At 40.1% G+C, this 19,800-nt stretch overlaps 1 protein-coding gene across 1 annotated transcript; it reads left to right on the top strand.

The window, feature by feature from the left end:
- The first annotated feature begins 6 nt into the window (after positions 1-6).
- Positions 7-19,048, top strand: pms1 (PMS1 homolog 1, mismatch repair system component). The gene is made up of 13 exons (XM_030427888.1): positions 7-94; positions 1,048-1,191; positions 1,483-1,665; positions 1,862-1,964; positions 2,334-2,497; positions 7,016-7,132; positions 10,684-10,806; positions 10,942-11,088; positions 11,170-11,954; positions 14,589-15,062; positions 15,234-15,364; positions 17,650-17,810; positions 18,699-19,048. Exons 2-13 carry the CDS (start codon positions 1,060-1,062, stop codon positions 18,921-18,923), a joined length of 2,745 nt encoding a protein of 914 aa, XP_030283748.1. The 5' UTR covers positions 7-94; positions 1,048-1,059; the 3' UTR covers positions 18,924-19,048.
- Positions 19,049-19,800: the final 752 nt, after the last annotated feature.

The raw sequence follows: 19,800 nt of genomic DNA, 5'->3' as shown, positions 1-19,800 counted from the left end.
AGGGGGCGGGAATCAGGCTGTTTCCGGCATGTTGGCTCGTGTGTGTTGTTTATGAAAGATTAATGTGGAGCCGCTGTCAGAAGGACCCGCGAAAGTGAGTGTTTTAACTATCTTATATAGTAGTTTATCAATGTTAATATTCAGGTTAATATGAATTTGTAATGTTGCCGTTAAGCTAGGTTTTGAATTGTAAGCTAACGACTCAATGTAGCTAAGATAAGTTGCAAGGCAGCTAGCTAACGTGAAGCGAGCCTACTGTAAATGGCTTTATTTGTGTGTTCACTGTTACCTGAGGGTTATATTTTACATTTACTTGATTCTGACTGAATGTCGTCTTGACTTAAAGCGATATCTCGACTGTTTCGTCTCGCAGTGAACTGACATGTGTTGATCTCTAGCTACAAATTTGATATGATCTTATCAGGTGATAATCAGGTGTCATACTGTAGTTATGTGGTGATACATTTTTTTCTTAAAGTTACCTCATTAAAGCTGGTTTTCTTTGTGTGAGACTTAACTTTGAAGTTCATTTGTTAGATGTAAATATTATTGCTATGATCAGCAGCAATAAATCACTAGTTTTGACATGGAAGCACTTTTTTCCCCCATCAAGGTTAATTAAAGGTGCAATATGCAAGAATTGGCCAATATAGGGCAGAATATCATGGAGTAACCGCTAACTGCTTCTTCTTCTTCTTGTTTACACCACCCAGCACCAGAACTTTGAACCCATTCTGTTGATCATTTTTCTGAAGTCTTGACTTTTTTCAACAAAAATTCTTACATATTGCACCTTTTAATGCCATTGTGATTTATTTTGGTGTTGAGTCAGTGTGACTTTTGAATGTCTGGATCCATCTCAAAACTTAACAATAACAATGAAGACAACAAAAACTTGAGGCTCACGCTCATAAAACTGAAGTTAATCCCAGATATAATCGGTAGATGCCAGTCAGCAGCGTACACTTATATGTGTGTCACTCTCCCCCTTGTGATGCTGTTGTTGTGACTGAAGTACCAAATTAAAACCTGCCTTTTCTTCAACAGGTAACTTAAATCATGAAGCAGCTGCCTCCAGACACGGTGCGGCTGCTGTCCAGCTCCCAGGTCATCACCTCTGTGGTGAATGTTGTGAAGGAATTGATGGAAAATTCTCTGGACGCTGGAGCTTCAAGCATTGACATAAAACTGGTACAGTGACTAAATGACAGACTTTTGAACAAGGAAAAGATGTATTTATTTTGAATTATGATTGATAAGTGTGTGATGAATGATGAGTGGACCTGTCCACAGGAGGATTTGCACTGGTTGGCTTTAATTGTAATGGTGGTGACTCCTTCTATTTGCACAAGTACCTATATTTTTTTGCTTCTCAGGACTTTAATCAAACCAGACTGAGTATATGAAGTTATCCCTCAGACTTTAAGACCTGCTGAAGAAAACCCCTCAGTTGACATTGACAGTCATTATTATATATTGTAGGAGAACTACGGTTTGGACCGGATAGAAGTGCGTGATAACGGCCTTGGAATCAAAGCTGCAGACACTCCTGTGATGGCCGTGAGACATTTCACTTCAAAGATCTGCAGCCACGAGGACCTGGAGCGACTGGAGACATACGGCTTCAGAGGAGAGGCGCTGGGCTCCATCTGCGCTGTGGCCGAGGTGAGTATCTATAAAGCTGATCTATAAGTTGTACACATGCCCTGAACTCATGAATAGGAAACAAATTCAACTCACCCATGTATACATTTATGATATTATACAGATAGCCTGACTAATTTATCAGAAATGATCAAGAATGAAATCTACTTCCTGCTACAGTAGATGTCTTATTGATCTGTGTCTGTGTTACCTTCAGGTGTCTGTCATCACAAAGACCAAGGAGGATGACATCAGCACACATTATACACTTAACTTCACTGGAGGGATTGTTTCTCAGAAGCCGTCTCACTTGGGTCAAGGTGAGGCAAAGATCGCAGAAGTGTGTCTTTTCATGTTGGCATTACTCATGGTAGGATGTTTAATTTTTTTTTTTTATCAGTTGTTTGTTTGAAGGTGATTTTTCATCTCTTTCATTTCTTGTTTTTTTAAATTCAAGTAATTTGCTGATGAACAAGTCTTAATAGGGATCTCATAAAACTCTTGATGATACAGGTAGTATTTGTGTTTATTGTGAAGACTTTCAGAATAACTCACACCTTGACCATTAAGTTTCAGCCCCATGGTGTCCGAGTAGACGTTTTCCTGAGTCCTCCAACCTTGTTGTAGGAAAAGTGAATTTTACATCAAAACAAAAGCAGTTGCACATCTCTCCTCTCTGTGTTTTTCAGGTACAACAGTGAGCGTACTGAAGCTCTTCAAGAATCTCCCAGTCAGACGGCAGTACTACTCCTCTACCAAGAAGTGTAAGGAGGAAGTGAAGAAAGTTCAGGACCTGCTGACGGCCTACGCCATCATAAAACCTGACCTGAGGCTCACGCTCGTTCACAACAAGGTCAGTAACTTCTCCTCCTTGTTTAGATCTAAGTTAGTATAAAGACACATCTGACGCTAATGCCAGATGTAACCTGTATATGTATAATATAATATATGTTATTACTATCATCAGTGGTGACTGATGAAATGTTAAATTTTGTTAAAAGTTAAAATGACTATAAAGGCTGATTGTTTGAGATTTGCTGAACATAAAGATTGAACGCAGAGAAGTGAATTAAACTTTGTGTGCGGTGTGAGAGGTTTCTCAGACATAATTCAAGCTGAAAAATACATTCAATACTTTTCTTTCAAGTCCGTAGTGAAGTTTCTGATACTAGGAAAATATTTATTGAGTTTTAGTTTCTCTGCTCGTCCTGTCTGTGCTCCTCCACTCACATCAACCACAAGGTGTCCTCATTAGTCTTAGAATGACTGAACCAACAACACTGACTCAAATCGCCCTTCAGTTTGTGTTAATATGCCATGTATTTGCAGTATAGTGAAATACTTGTGGCAGCCTTAATTGACATGTGTAAAAGCGCATTTAAGACCACATGCTGTAAGATTGGTGCATAAATATTGGAGCTTCATCTCGATCTTGGAGGGAAAAAAGGGAGAACTGATTTCATTAAGTTCATCCGTCCTCAACATTTTTATACTGCTGCTGCTACATCTGGATTTACTAATGCTAATATTAATAATAAATCATGATGTTTATAATGCACTTTCTCAAATATTATCTCCTCTCGATGTTTATTATAACAGCAATAATAATCTGCAAAGAGAAAAATTAACTGGAAATAAAGGGTAAATTAGTACCCTAAATTTTGTTTTCAAATATATTTTTATTGAACAGTAACTCATGATTATAATATATTGTACCAAAGGAAATTAACATTAAACGTTCATTAACAATAAATCAATAGATACAAAAAAAAGAAACAACTACAGGCAGACAGTGTTAACAACAGAACAAATGGAAGGAGGGAAAACCCACAAAAAGCCTGGACATCTCCGACAGTCTACACCTTTTCTGATTTTCACACATTTGATAATGAGAAATACTCAAAAAGTGTAAAATGTATAAATGTGAACTGTTTATTGTGGACGACTTCCTTTGACAGTCGGGTTTGTGTTTGTGCCTCTCTAAAGATTTTCTGTCAGGAGCTCGTCAGGTAAATAATTCATCAAACACCTTCGTGAAGACAGTAATTGTCTGCAGCCTCCTGTTGTTTTGTTGTCAGCGCTAACGCGACTTCTGAAATCGTTACGTGTGACGGAAAATATTAATTAGAAACACAGAGACTGAGCGAGGCCAGACTGACCCACCTGATAGAAGAAGGCTCCTGTGCAGGTTAGTTGCTTTTTATTAAAAAAAATCTTAAATTTATCTGTGACTGTTAAGGACAAATCATAAGTTGGAGGACTTTTGATTAATATGCATGTGGTTACAAAGGAAAAGAGAAAAAAATCCACACTTTGTTCTTTTTTAATGGAGAGCACTTTCTAAATATCTAGTTGTTGCAGCAGGAGTCTTATCCAATTACAAAAACACAAGTGATGATAATATTAATAACCTCACATGTATTTATTGTGGTTGCAGCTAACAGTCACTTCAGTTTCTCATTCATTAAATCTTTTTATTTTTGTTCTCTTCATTGTTCAGTCTATACAGCATCAGAAACTTGTGAAAAGCTGAACGTGACACATGAAACAGCTTGTCTTGTCCGACTCCTGCTCCAAAACTCAAACATGTTGAATTAATTACGACATAAAACAGACAGCAGCAAATCCACACAGTTGGAATTAAAGAACATTCGATAATTTGACGTGCTAATCAACTTACATGACTAATTTATTACCAAAATCAATCAATAAATCAATCAACTTACTAAAATATTCTAAGCTTTAAGATGATGTCATGAATGAAAGAGGATTCAGCTGTGACTTAAAGGTCTCCTGTTCCTCAGAAAGGTTCAGGTGAAGTGAAATCTGCAAAAATGTTTGTATCAATAAATATGAAAGGAACGTATGTGTATAATGTCAAGGTAATCTGACACCAGTAATCCCATTCTTCAATAACTAGCTAAATCTTCTTTTTATTCTTGCTGAAACGTGGCACTTTGCATTTATTGTGAAATATGAACTGTGACGACTAACTCACAAAATAACACTTGGCAAAAAAGATTTATTGAAAACAATATTCAGAGTAACAAAAATGCTTCAGGAAACATCCCTGATTATTACAACAACATTTTCAAAGTAAATGTATACATTTGACAAGTGTGCTCTCAGTAGAGTGCATACCTCCGCCCTGCAGTAATCCAATATCAAATAAAACATGATTAAATCCACTCAATCCAGATTTTTCTTTAGATCCACATCAAACTTTACACATTTACAGACACCAGCCACCTAAATACACCAGGTTTTTTTGTCAAGATCCATGAATCATTCCCTGAGAGGAAAAATGAAAATGTTAAAAAAAGGCACCCTTTCACAAAGACAGTGAGAAATAAATTCCTGGATCCGTCCCTTTAATCGGATCCACACCAAAAGTGAATGTGGTCTATTCTGGGCCGAGACACATCCTCCATCCAAGTTTCATGGAAATCCGTTCTGTAGTTTTTGTGTAATCCTGCTGATAAACAGACTAACAAACAAACAAACAAACAAACAAACACAGGAGAAAACAAAACCAGAAAAAGTTTAACAGACTAGTATTTTTTTCTGCAGACTTTTTTCTGACTTCTCGACTAATCACACGTGTTCCTAGGAAAAATCTGTGTGTCCTCTGAAACTGTTCACTTGATAGGTGACCCTAAATCTACAATATGTTGTCTTAAACAAATACAATGTTTGACTTGCCACCAAACAAGAGCCTTTAAGCCTTTAAGTGCATTATCATTACAACTACTCACAGCCACTCTACAAACTAATGGAACTATTTTGCAGCTACAGTCTCTGAATTGGTGTGAATGTTCAGAAGCAAATGGAAATAGTCAAATAACGGCTCGATTGTTGAGGTCGTCAGCAAAGGAAGCTTAATTAATATAACCAACACACATGGCAATGCAATGCATTATATTAAACACTGTCCAGATTCACTGACTTTATTTTGAAAAGATTTATCGTCAGTTATCGTTGTTTTCGTCGGAGTTTCACTGAAGTTGCATGTTTTTGGTTTATATAACAAAAAAACTAACAAATCGTGTTTTTTAGCAGTTTTTTTTTAGACCCGTTATGTTTGCTTACTTGTTATCAGCTGTCTCCTCAGCTGCACAATAAAAACTACAGTTATTTCAGATTGTTCCATTACATAACATTAGATTAATCAGCTGTGGAATTATTTAGCAATTAGGCATTTCCATCCCTCATGCTCGTTCCCACCACAGCTAACTGTCAGGTGCCCCAAACACAAATATGGCTGACTGTGAACTGTGATTTGGCTGATTATGACGCCTGAGTAAGTTGCTGAACACAGCTGCGGACTTAACCCCAGATTCAGTTTCAGGCTGCAGCCAGTTTGTACACAGAAGTGTATAGGTGCTGTGGGTCACGGAGGGGCCACTCGAACGCTATATAACTTTCATAGAAATGGAGGTTGTCAGGGGAGGGTAGTGAACCCTATTTTGTACAATCAGCACTCAGTTGCCCCTATCCTTTATCTCCAACTCTGCTATTCGGCCTGTGTCGTGTTTCACAGCTTCTTCAGGAACTGTTTACAGGAGTGATCCGTTTACATGTGCCAAATTGCGTATTTAATAGCAGAGACATGCCCTGCAACGGGAGTGCATGCTTTTAGAAATCAACACCCGGGAGATATATTCACCGGTGGACACAAACTACAAGCCCACACGCGGGTGTCAACATATTTTGTTCCTAAAATGTTTTCTGGTCTGACATGATCCCAAAATGATGTAGATTAATTTTTAGGAACATAATCACGAGTGAAGTTACTAAATATACCGTAAAAAACAGAAAAACATGATAGCAGAAACTAAATGTTTTTGGATCAGTGTTGTCATTGCAAAAGTCCCTCAAATGTGATATTATTTTTAGCACATTTTCCCAACAATTTGTTCTAGAAACTCAGTCGTCGTTGATCTAAAATAATGTTGTGTAACATGTATAATGTGTATAACCATTCATTTGGCACCAACTACTCTTCCACATTTTTGATATTTAAAACATAATTTTGAGCATTAAACAGGCACTATGCAGTTTTTGGAGAAGGAATTCAAACTCAGAATATTAAATGGATAAGCATACAAACATGTCCGAATAAACAAGCTGTTATTTGTTTATTTAGTTTGTATCAGTGAAGATCTTTTCTCTTCTCATTTAAAATTTCTCCCCGAAAACTTCGTAGTGCACCTTTTACATCTGCAGTTTGAATCTCTTCGCAGAAATAAAATTTAAGACCTCCAGTTACGTTGGCGGCTCCGTGGCCCAGTTACTATCTTGACAGGTGTTTATGCAGTGCGATTCGCCTGATGTGGACTCATGGAAGTTGACTGGTGTCATATTGTTGCAGGTGGTGGTTTGGCAGAAGGCCAAGGTGGCCGATCACAGAAGTGCCCTCATTGCTACGCTGGGGCCCAGCGCCGTTGCCAACCTGCTCCCCTGCCACCATCACCAGGAGCAACCAGAGGTTAGTTAAGGGGAAAAATGCAGAACGAGAGCGAAATGGAGCAATTCTGCAGAATCATGACTTTCAGAGTTTGCTTGTTGCAGATTTCTTCTTTGGGTATGTGCATGAGGGAAATAATACTAAGTAATACTGTTTGTATAGCTTCCATTTTCAGGCTTCTGGTTTCATGATCAGCTGTTATTTTTATTGTTCCACATGGACCGTTAATCAGCTGGACAAAGTCACCTTTGAACATCTTAAACGATGCAGAGACCGCGTGGAGTGCAGTGCACTCTGACGGATGAACATCACGGCCACATATCACGGCTGAGCTGGCACAGCTACACCTCCCGCCTCGTGCACACACCTTGCACTCTGTGCTCTCAAACTGTGGCTCTCATGTCCCTCTGCCCTTCATTATGGAGCCACTCTGGCAGCTGATCACACACGTGCAGCCTTAATAAAGCTCATTGTCACACAGTCCATCCTGAAGCAGCATTTCATTTAGTCTCATTACCAGAACAGATTCAAATCAAACAGTTAATTTGAGATATTAGCGAAATCACAGAGCGCCTTGTTAGCCCGATGCTAACAAGCACATGCAATATAACCACCTTGATTCCACTCCAGCTGTCGACGCTTCTTGCATGTTTCTCTTCCCATTTCCTGTCTGCTTCCTTAACTTTCACGGTACAGTAACGGCAAAAATGTGCCCCCAAAATATCTTTCAGAAATACAATAACATTAAATTGTTGTCAAAATCGTGATGTGGCCAAGTGCAGCATGTAAATCACTGGTGCTGCAACTTTTTTTAACTGAAATTGGGCTGGATTTATATCCTGTTTTTCTTCTACACCACCGTCAGAGGCTTCTATCCAAGGTACCGACCCTCTGATCAGGCTCGATACAGCACTTATTCAAACAATATTTTCATACCCACCTATTCACAAACACGCTCACACCAAATGCGCAGCAATCGCAAGCAATTTGGTGTTCAGTGTCTTGCCCAAGGACACTTTGACGTACAATCTGGATCCAGGGATTGAGCCACCGACCCTCTGATTAGTGGAGGAGTAGAGCTCGACCTATACTGGAGTTTTGGGGCTGTTTCCAATATTAGGAAGTATAAAATTCAGATATTAATATTCACCTGCCAATGTACTGACTTTTAAATTTTTTGCAATCATCCCTCAAATGTGTTTCTGTGACAGAAATATGTAACGGAGATGAGATATTTTAAACTTTATTTGACTAAAATGACAGAATGAAATAGGACTGATAGACTTTGCTGGAAATTAAATCATTTTAAATCATTCCAAGCCTCTTTTTCTGTGTTATAATCTCTAAAGGGAAAGTTTTCATATCGCCACATATTGGCAAACACATATGCTGATACTGATGTGTCTCTGCTAATATCAGCTGATCGTACCCGTTTGGCTCTAATTCATAGGTTCTCCAGATGTCAGACGACTCGCTGTTGCAAAGTCTGCCAAAATTATATTTTTTCATATCTTTCAGCCCTATTGTGACATGTGGTTTAAAATGTTTTTTTTTTTTTTCTTGTCTCACAAATGTTTCTGCACATTTCTCTTTCCTCTTAGACATTTAGTGACCCTTTTGCTAAAAGCCTGAAAAATAAAGAGGGACACAGACAACATGCTTGAAAAATTTGACTCGCACCAGAACTTCATGACGATGACTCAGTGACGCAGTTTGATCTGTTTTCTTAAGGTCTAATTTGAGCCGTCGATGTTATATTAAATGCCAAGTTAAGATGGATCCTTTCTGCAGAGCAAATGAGAGCGTGCACGTTATACTTGACCGTGAGCTAATCACCTCATCATGAACGCCTGGTCTGAAGCCAGCGAATGTGGTCAGTTGGTGGCTGGCCAACTATTTCTCTTGCCCTTTTCTCTTGAGTTCTTTCCTGATGAAGAGTGAGTGCTTTTTGTTAGCTAAGCTTTGCGGTGCTGATCGTAATTGAATTACTGTCGAGCGGTAACTTTCTGCTTGGTCACGGTAGGTGTCATGTGGCTCGTACCTGCTGCCAGGCTCCCAACTAATTTAGCCTGACAGATATGGAGCAGCCCTTTTCACCCCGTTTCTCTCTCATTTTCCTCTTTGTTGTTGTTATTTTGCTGCAGCACTTTGGTGCCCACTTATGAGAACAACCTTTCACCTTTTCCTCTGACTCCCTGTAGCAATGAAAGAGAACTTTTCTCCTCTTTGTCCCCAAGACCAAAGCTTAGTGATCAAGGGAACCAGGTTGACAATTTCACCGGGGCCTCGCTCGGGGAGAGTTGTGAGAGCTGTTCCTCTGCAGAACAAAATGTGACACTCGTTTTTGGCAGCATGACTACAAATAGCTGCGGCCCTTTGGGGCCAGAGGTGCCATTCGTGCTCTCATAAAGTGACCCTAATGAGCAGAAATAGAGAGAAGCATATGTGCCCCGACCTGAAACCGCAGTTCATTTATTAACTTCATTGGCGTGCGTTGCTGCTAATAATGAGCCCGAGGCCATGTGGAAAAAAGAAAAGAAAAGCGGAGCTATTCCGCTTGCAATCTGTAGAACATTAATAGCTTTCCATAATTTCTTACAAGCTTACAGTTTTAAGGGCAATTGTTCAGCTTTATGCCGAGTCATCAATTTCAGCTCATGAGAACTGCCTCTGGTGGGATTCTGGGTGAAAGGTCATCATGTATGATGCACATTTTAACCAGCTGGTTGGGCGTGCTCATGGTGGAGGCTGCATATCCAAACACAAACTCAAACATCTCCCTGTCTTTCTTGATTGTTTCTTAATTTACAGTGAAAAGAAGTTTTAATATTGAGACATGAACAATGTGAAGGAGTTGTTCACTGATCCTCCTCATTACGCTGCGTATGTACAGTCAGTACGCTGTGACCGGTGCCTGTTTGTGCACAACCAGAACTAATGGCTCTGTTCCCAGCTGTGCAGCTGTCAGTGGAATGGATCAACCGTGCCATCCTAATTGAAAATGTAATGATCGTAAAGTTTATGTAATGTCAGCCAGCTGCTGAGCATGTCAGTTTGAGAAATGTTTGCAAAAGCATGAAGGTCTCGTTTCAGGAACCTCACTGCCACATTCAGTCCATTATTACGACTCAGGGTACATGGCATATCTTGGGCGTTCCCATCCATTCCAGTTTGTTTGATTAGTGCCCGAGTCCTTGAAAAGGGGGTCTAGAGTACGTTTCTTATTGACTTGGGTGCAGTTCACATCAGGTGTTTGCTTCCTCTTCCATGTGTATATTGACAGACCACAAATCAACTAATGTACACACAAGCGCACTCGGGTACACTGATTTGCGACATCACTGATATGAAAGCTGATCGGTCGGGAAAAGAGGAAGAGTGACAATCTTACTCTGGCACGGTACGACACAATCATACCTAACGTGAAAACAATTTATCATATTATCGGCTATTCATGACATTTTAAAAAGACAATTGACTTGACAAGAAGAAGAAGAAGAAGAAGAAGACCTTTACTTGTTACGTAGTGTGATTTAAGTTAATTTATATTTGATTTCATTAATTTTTTTCAGATTGTTTTAGAGGGCTTTTTTCCAAAACCTGGAGCAGATCATTCTTCTACAAGCTCATCAAACCCTGACAAAACATTCATATTCATCAACAACCGACCCGTCCACCATAAAGAGATAATGAAGGTAGAGTCATTTTAAATAACTCCAAACAGCAAAAATTATACAAGAAATACTTGTTTTGTATCTAATGACATTTTTTTGTAATTCATATTTACATGCACACGTTCTCCTGGTTGGATTAATGTGACTGCTCGTCAGCTGTTGCGTCAACACTACACCGCTCAGTATCCGGACGACTCGGCCCGAAACCGTTATCCCACCCTCATGCTCAAAGTTACAGTTCCACCCTCTTCAGTCGACGTCAATCTGACTCCAGACAAGACCCAGGTTCTTCTTCAGGACAAGGTAGCTATAAAACCCGAGCCTCGATAGATGTGACTATGTGGAAATTAAATTCTGTTTAACGTCAAGTTTTTGTACATTTAGGAGGCTGTCCTGACCGCAGTCGAGGCTTTTCTGGTTTCTCTCTATCGGCCTCGTGGTGACCCGCCAGCTGAGAAGCAGCTCATCCATGAGAAGTGTCCCTCGCCGTCTAGTCCTCGACAGACTGATGCTTCACGACTGGACAGTGAGGTGGTTTTAGAGGTCAGTGTTGATCTTGGTAACGTCCTCAAAGATGCTCCTAAACATGGTGACACGGCAGTAAGAACTGATGCTCCACTGGACCCTCCGACACCAAACAGCAGCTCTTCTTCTATAGCAGAGGACTGGATTGTCAACCAGATCCCAGCAGGACTCGAGTCTAGTTTTTCTCTCTATGATGATCAGACGGCAGAAACAGGTTCAGCAAACAAGTCTCCCGAGAGACCGGAGGATGAAACCGTTTCAGGTGCAGAGACAACCAAAGACCAGTTATCAGCTGAGGACTGGAGCCGAGGGACGGCTTTGACCGACCCCGTATCAGGAGAACCCCTTCAGCCCGTCAGAATCCACCAACCTTCAAAGGACAGTCATCCTGACTCGGATGAAGTCAAGAGTCCAAGCAGCTCAAACAAAAAGATGCTCAACGCCATCACGGAGAAGCGCGCTGCTCTGACGGCCTACGACCTGATCAGCAACCGCGCCATGAGGGCACCGCTGTCTCCCGCCGCCCTGTTCGAGAAGGAGGCCAGAGCCGAGGTCCTGAGGGAGAAACCCACAGCCAGCCTGCAGGATATCAGCGACGCCGTCCACGAGAGGTGGAAAAATCTGAGGGAGGAAGACCGTAAGAAGTGAGTTTCCAGACCTTCACCTTTCCAAGCAGTTGTTTCCACTTCTTGGCTTTTTGCAGGGCAGGGAGAGGGGGGAAAGTCTGACCTGTCAGTCGCATGTGAAAGGCCTAGTCTGGAAATTTTGTTGATATGAGCTGTGTTTCTAATTTCCAGACAACTGTGTCTAATAGGGACTTCGGGTAGATGAGTTTTCCCGCAGTGCAACAGGTATCATCCATGTCGGAATGTCATCTGTTTCCAAAGAATGCCATCTAAACAGTTGTTTAGCTCGATCCTTGTCTCAACCGTGCCACATTGGGTCACTGAGTTTGAGGGAATTGGACATGGAAAGACCTTGAATTAGATGTTTAAGAAGTTGTAGGAATCATTGACTGACATGAATAAACCTTTCCCTTTTTATACACAGTCTATATTTCGGGATCCCTGATTGGAAATCCAAAGAAAAATGTAATCTCTAAATGATTCCAGGTTCACACGAGTCGCTTTGACCATTTAAAGTCTCACCTACACACTTACTTCACAAGTGGCATGAGGAGTGACACATAGTTGGCTAGTCAGGACCAGATTTGGCGCAGGTACAGATGGAGGTAATGAGCGTTTGTGTTTGACCCCTGCTCCCCCCCTACAGTCAAAGGATTTACATTAATGAAGCTAAGACGGGGATGGAGTTATTTAAAAAACAAACAAACAAGAGAAAAAAACAGTGCATCATCCTAAAGACTGAAGATATTTGATTCTGACTCAATTCTGAGATCGAAACTTATAACAATCATTTATAAAACGGTGATATTAACAGGTCAGAGAGCACAGCGCACGCAGGCCATAAGTTACTGTTCACTTTTATGTCATTTTCATTGCATCAGAACCAATTGTGAAATAAGAAGTGAGGTAAGTCATGTCACACAGCCATTAATACCTAAAGTGGTCCAGATGCACACGGACACGTCAGAGCTCAGCCAGTAGCATCATGGAATAACTCCATTATACTGCGCTGAAGGCACTTCAACCCAATTATGTTAGATTACTGCGTACCAATTTAAAGTAATTGCAAAGTTGGAAAATGTGTATCAGCAGTAGTTGGGGCCTTATATAAGGTATGGACGAGTGTATGGAAAAAGACATCTGGCCCTGCCGTCTGAAACATCACACAACACACACCAACTTCTAGGAATTTCACTTACACAAGTTCACAGAGCAGGTTATTTGAATAATGGGGTGCTGAAGTGTAAGCCCTAATGCTTAACACATGAAGATCTATGGAAACATGAGTTGGCAAATAACTGTTTTGCTGAGGAAGGCACCCTTTATATTAATATATATATCTCCAATTCCCAACATGACCTCTGCATGTACAGTGGGACCAAGGTGGTACTCTGTGTCTAAACCCTTATTTTACAGCAAACTGTGATATGTTTACGTAGACAACAACAGATGGCAGCTGAGCTACACAAACATTAAAGGAGGTTATCAACAGGTTGAGGTTTCTGTTGTTTCAGCAGCATTTTAATGGCAAATTAGAGCGTGAGGCAAATCTTAAATACGTTTTAAAATAAAGTAATTTCAGTGCCGTTGAAACAGCTACCATACATGATAGAGACATCAAAGGGTTACTCCAGAGATTTAGTGTTAAACTTCCATAAATTTGGAGGATTCACAAGAGAAGGATCAAAATCATGTGTCAAGTTCCAAAGACACCAGATCCTACAATTCCCATAATGCAACTTGCATCTTTCAGTAGATCCTACTGCCTCCCAAATGCCCACAACTTCTACATCTCCTATCTGAAAAGCTGTTTTTTTTTTAATAAGTTCAACTGAACCTAAAATAACCCTGGTGACATCATCAGGGTCATTTTCTCCTACATTTCTTTCTTCTTTAATTGTGTGCATTGATGATAAAATAATACAAATAATCAGGTGGTTGAAAAACTTGGCACATCCTTCAGGACTTGCACAAAGTGGATTTTTAGTTAGCCCTTAACAAAATGTCTTATTAGCAGCTATCAAATAACAACATAGCCTCAAGTTAAATGTCATTTTGTGCGACTGTGTGTTAACGATGCAAAGCAACAAAATTCTTGCAAATCGAAACATCATAGAAAGAACACGTGCTTTACACCATTTTTCTGCATCTAATAAGAAGCGAGGTGGATCACTCCTTCACAACTTACATCATCAGCTCCACATAAAACAATGATCCTGACTGATTTTTGGAGCTGATGCTGATATTGATATATCGGCCGATATACAGAAAGATTTTTAGCAATAATCCCTCAAATGTGTTTATCAAACACTTGTGACAGAGACACACAGATACAGATAACTAATAAACTTTATCGTCTAAAATGACCTCTGAACTGCACTAAAACGACGAACTTCACTTGGAATTTAATAACTGGAAATTTCCTGAGCATCTTTTTCTGCATTAGAATATCTAAAAAGATAGTTTTGATGTCAGACAACGATACCAATATATCTGTGATAAGCCAGCTGATATGTCAGTCGGGCTCCAGTGTTGAATTTTTTACCACTTGCCTGGTCGGTAAAGTAAATTTCTAGATTTACTAGCCCACAGTGGTGTTTTACTTTTCACTACTGCCACTGTGACTCTAAAAGTCTTGGTCGTTCTCTGCAGGTATGAGGTGAAGGCAAAAAAACACCTGGATCATCACGACCAAAGGACCAAGCTGGCCTCTGCTGAAGGCCCCACAGAGACCGGCATGATCACATCGAGGTTCCACGCACAGGGCCAGAAACGCAAAGCCCCGCTGTCCAACCAGAAGCTGCTGGACGAGCTCTTCTCCGCACAGCCCCAGAAGAAGAGCAGGAGCCTGGCGGCGGCACCGAAGCCCTCGCTGCCCCTCCCCTGCAGCGTGCCTTCCCTTCGGCTGCAGCTCCAGCGCCTTTCATCCCAGAGCAGCGCAGTGCCACGGGGCCTCCGTCTTGTAAACCGGCTGGCCTCTCAGAGCGCCTGGGTCATTTTATGTGGTCAGAGGCTCATGTTGTTAAACCCATTTCGAGTGGAGGAAGCCTTGCTGTTTAAGAGACTCCTAGAGAATAATATACTTCCAGCAGTGAGTCTGCAGAACCCTATACAGTTAACAGATGGGTAACGTATCACTCATGTCCCACCAGAAAATATGACATTTGTATTCTTTGTGGAAAACTGCACACTCATCCAGTTTCTTTACATACAGCACATATATGTTAGAGAGGATTATCTAATGTCTGAAAATACACTCATGCTGTATTTAAACATCTCCTTGTCTCTCTTTTCTAGAAGTCTAGGGGGGGCTGAATATACTGAGGCTTTGTGCAACATGGAGAAGCAAAGTCCCGAGCTGAACGGAGGGGCCTTCTTCTCCGATCCCAGGCTCGTGGCTAACGGTTTTAAAATCCATCTCACTCCAGGTACATTGGGAATAAAATTTCAGGTTGTAACGCTGTCGTAGCGTGGCAGAATAATGCTAACAGGAATGTAAACATAGGAACCATAGCACAATGCAGCAGGTCTACAACTATCAGAGAACAAGGCTTTCTTATTTTGTGAGTCACGCTGTTTAAAGGTCTCATGGATTGTCTAGTTTTAGTTAACAAAATGTTCGAGCTGTTTTTTAATCGTTAATGTCACAGTTCACCAGTTACTTAGAAATGTCAAACATAAAGTCACGACTAACTGGATTACAGGCAATTATTTCTTTGTATCGGATTAGTTGTGGATAAAACTAAATATTCTCCGTTCCTCAAGAAATTTGTTGACGGCATGACGAAATAGAAAAGTTGTAAATCTTAAGAGATTTTTTTTTATTTATTTAAAAACATTTCCTTCTTATAAATCGATCACGACGACTTTAATCATACCTTTGACATGTAATGACAACGTAAAGGATAACACTGTGTGTGTGTTTACCGGTCTTGGGGAGTACTGATGCATAATTGAAACGTTGCATTGTGGGTAATGTAGGCACCAGAAAGTGGAATAAAAATGTGATATGTCCAGTTCTGCCTTATCAATTATTGATTTGTTTATAAACTCTCTATAACGTGTTAAAGGAGTGGTCTTCTTTATAAAACGTGGTGTCTACATTACCCACAATGCAATTTGGCCCCTGAGTGACATCACTGGGAGTAATTTATCAGATTACATGCAGCTTCCTCTGGAGCCACAAAAGGCTTCATGCTACTTTTTTTCACACATGATGTAGAACTCCCCAAGACCTGTAAACACACTTTAATGTGTAAAATTGGTGGAATTATCCTTTAATCATTCAGTGTAGTTACACAGCCACAGTACATTTATTCACACATTGAGTCTGTGACAAGTTATCTTTGAACCTAAGCACATATTTCAGGCTGCATTTCAGTAAAGTGATGTAATTCTCTAAACTTAACAGACTTCTACTTCTTCCATCACTTGACTTTTACCCACTTAGTCACTATATTCACACTACTGTTGATTATTGATCAGAAGTCTTGTTAATAATGTGTTTAATATTTTCTCCAAGCACCAAGATATTGATACTGAAGTCTGAAGCCTATTCGGTCAAAAATAATGTTATGTTGATTTTGCCTCCCAGCATGTTTTTGTGCCATTTGAAGTGTATTTGAATACAATTTTAGTATTTTAGTATTTAGTGCAAATCATATAAGACAATTACGGACAAAGTAGTTTCTTTTTTAGGGAGATTACACCTGTGGTTCTAATATTGCTCCATCGTAGATTTACTGATTGTTCTGATCACAGTGTAGTTTAACATATAATAAAACAAGTGGATACAAATCACAGACACAATCCAAAGATAAACCTGCTATCGAACTCGTGTTTTCCAGCTTCTTCGTCGTTACCGTGACTTTATTTTCTCCGTTGGTTTGCAAAGGCTATAACGTGTCCTGTGAGTGTCGATTGTTTTTGTTGCTGGAGCGGTTCACCTCAGTTGACATTGGCTCTCTGCCCGACAGAGTGGTCTCACAGTGGGTTCGTACCCCAGTGTGCAGGTGATGAGAATGGTTGCCCTTTAAGAAATTCGAGGAATTTTCATTTGGCACTGCCAGCCTCGGTGGGTGTGCATGGGACTGAAGTTAGCGGCACATACGAGATGGTTTCGTTGCCCAATCTGTGCTGCATATCTTCTGTTTTTGTGTTAGGATTGTTCAACATGTGATATACAGTTTGTTTTTACAGCACGATACTACAGAGTCATAGATTTTAACATTTTAAATAACACAAATATGTGTAAGGAGTTAAATATTCTGCTATTACAATAAGGACATTTTTTCCTGTCAGTTGTTGCTCGCTACATCATTTATATTTTATGCAGTCTCACACAGACAACACAACCAGCTCAGAAATATGTATGAAATTTTATAACTGTCTCTACTTCTCCAGGTTCTTTTTTTTTTTGTTGTTTTTTTGTTTTCATTTTGCATCCAAAGTCGTGTATCAGAAATATAAATTGTTCATGATTTGCAGTATTTCCTCACGAAATGAGAAGCTATCATTCTTCCACCCTACAAGACAACTTCCTTCCAGTCTGCTGGGGCTTCTATTAGTCATTTAACACTCCATTTGGCCCTTCGCTTGTTTGACTTGGTCATGAGTCCGGCCGTAAACCACAATATTTATTTATTATTCTTTCCTGGAGATAGTAGTAGCGTCTGGAGTATATTAATCCTTGTTTTCTGCTTGTTTTGGCCAGGCCTCACGTCAGCCGAGAGACATCTGGAAGTGACGGCAATGGCAGACTACGTGCCTTTCCTCGGCGTGGAGGACCTCAGGGAGATCCTCGCTGCAGTTCTGCACAGGAAGGCCACGACCGTGAAAGAGTGCCGGCCACTTAAAGTGACAAACTACCTACAAGTGAGCGATGTCACGATGATTTTAAAGGGGTTAATTTGTAAAAATGTGTCCAAAATTTAGTGTAAAGAAATCAAAACATGAGCTCAACAGAATGTGAAGATTCAACAGTGCTATGTGATCTGTGATATCAGAGATATATACTGAAGTTAGTACGCTAACCAGCTAGCCCGTCCTGTGATTGAGGTGATAGTGTGATAGCCCTTATTTGTTTCATGTGGCAGATTAATTATGAAGAGTTTAATAAGTCAACAAAATAAACTCAAAATGTCGAGGAAGGAAATATTTTTACACCTGATTTTCTTACTTGACAAAAAATAGAGTTGGAGCTGATGATGTAAGTTTCTCTCTTTTGCCGAACTAAGACCAGATTAAGTGCTTCATTAACTCATCATAAAACACACTTCATTCAAACTGACATAAACTTACGTTATTTATTTTCTTACAATCACTTCTGGTTTGGTCAAGTAAGATCTGGATATATTCTGGCTCTATGTGCTTTTTTGCTGACTGCTGATGCCCGACTCTCTCCATCATCTGCCGCTTCACGCCTCTCCTGTCTCATCCTGAGTCATAGTTCTGGTTAGAGTCTCTGTAAATCGCCTCCTTACTGTAACCCCTGTCGCCAAACTGACCCCCGTCGATCTCAGCCACAGTCCCCATGATCTGAGGTTGCAGTGTGGGCTCCATGGCTAACTGAGCTTCTTGCTAACGGCAGCTATAATCACTCCAGCCAAAGATCGCTACATCAATAATCATATTGAGCAGCAGTTAGCGGTTATGCTGCCCGCTACAGTTTTGGAGCTACATTCAAACTCTCGTCATTTCTTAGAAATTACAAATATCTTTATCTTTGTTTGTTTGTTTTATTAAATATCTGAATTTACACAGGGGGAAGCAGTACGACTTGCCCGTCAGTTGCCCACAAATTTGTCCGGGGAAGACGTGGAGGAAACACTGATCAGGATGGAACAGCAGCTTGGTGAGAACAAAAGGACCTGCATCCACGGACGGCCGTTTCTCCAACACTTATCCGACGTTCCTTCTACGGACGAGGAAGCTGAAGCTCTGCTGAAGCTGAGGCCTTTAGAGCTTAAAGAAGTAGATACTTTATAGAAAAATCACAACAGCGCAACATCGGTCTTGTTTAAAAGAAAATGATTGTTCTGACATGCTTAATTTTTGGTCTCATGATTTTCAACTTCGTTACAAAGACGCAAAAATAAAGATATTTTTCCACATTTTGACTTTTACGACTCTTTAATAATAGCTCAATGTTTGTACGAATATGTACAATATTTTCAGCAATAAAATCAGAATCAGAGGTGGGGTGTAGCTAAAGTACGTATTTCCTTTTCATTCAACTTTATACTCCCCCGCATCTCAGAGGCAAAAAATGTCAGTTTTACTCCATTACTTTACGGGTGAGTCTTTTATAGATTACAATTTTTCAGTCACTTCAAGTTCAGTGAAAACGTTGTATTTCCAAATGTGTAGATTTTGAAGGATACTTTGAGAAAGTTCTACTACTTCAAAATAAACAACTTTAAATTTTCCATAAATTTAGATGTTGTTTGTCTTGAGAAAAGACATGTTAGCAACAAGGTTCAGTGTGCAAATATGTGTCAATGATAATGCCACTCAATAGAGTGCATACCTCCACCAAAGCCCAAACTGTCCCCTTCCGTACTTTTATAGATACCTGCCACCTAAATACACCTTTTTTTTTTTTCCATCAACATCCATGAATTATAACAAAAACATCTAAAAATGCAAATGTTAAAGAAGTCAAGAAAAAAGTTTCCTGGGTCCGCCCCTTTATCCGGATCCGTAACAAAGGATAGTCGGGTCTATTCTGTCCAAGTTTTGTGGAAATATGTTCAGTCCTTTTTTTGCAATTCTGCCTACAAACCAACCACCAAACAAACACGGGTGAAAATATAACCTCCTATAACTTGTTACAGTCCCTCAATAAAATGAGCCAGTGAAAAAA

Source organism: Sparus aurata, chromosome 9 (genome assembly GCF_900880675.1).
Source record: "Sparus aurata chromosome 9, fSpaAur1.1, whole genome shotgun sequence".
NCBI lineage: Eukaryota > Metazoa > Chordata > Actinopteri > Spariformes > Sparidae > Sparus > Sparus aurata.
This window is presented reverse-complemented; position numbering and strand designations above follow the sequence as displayed.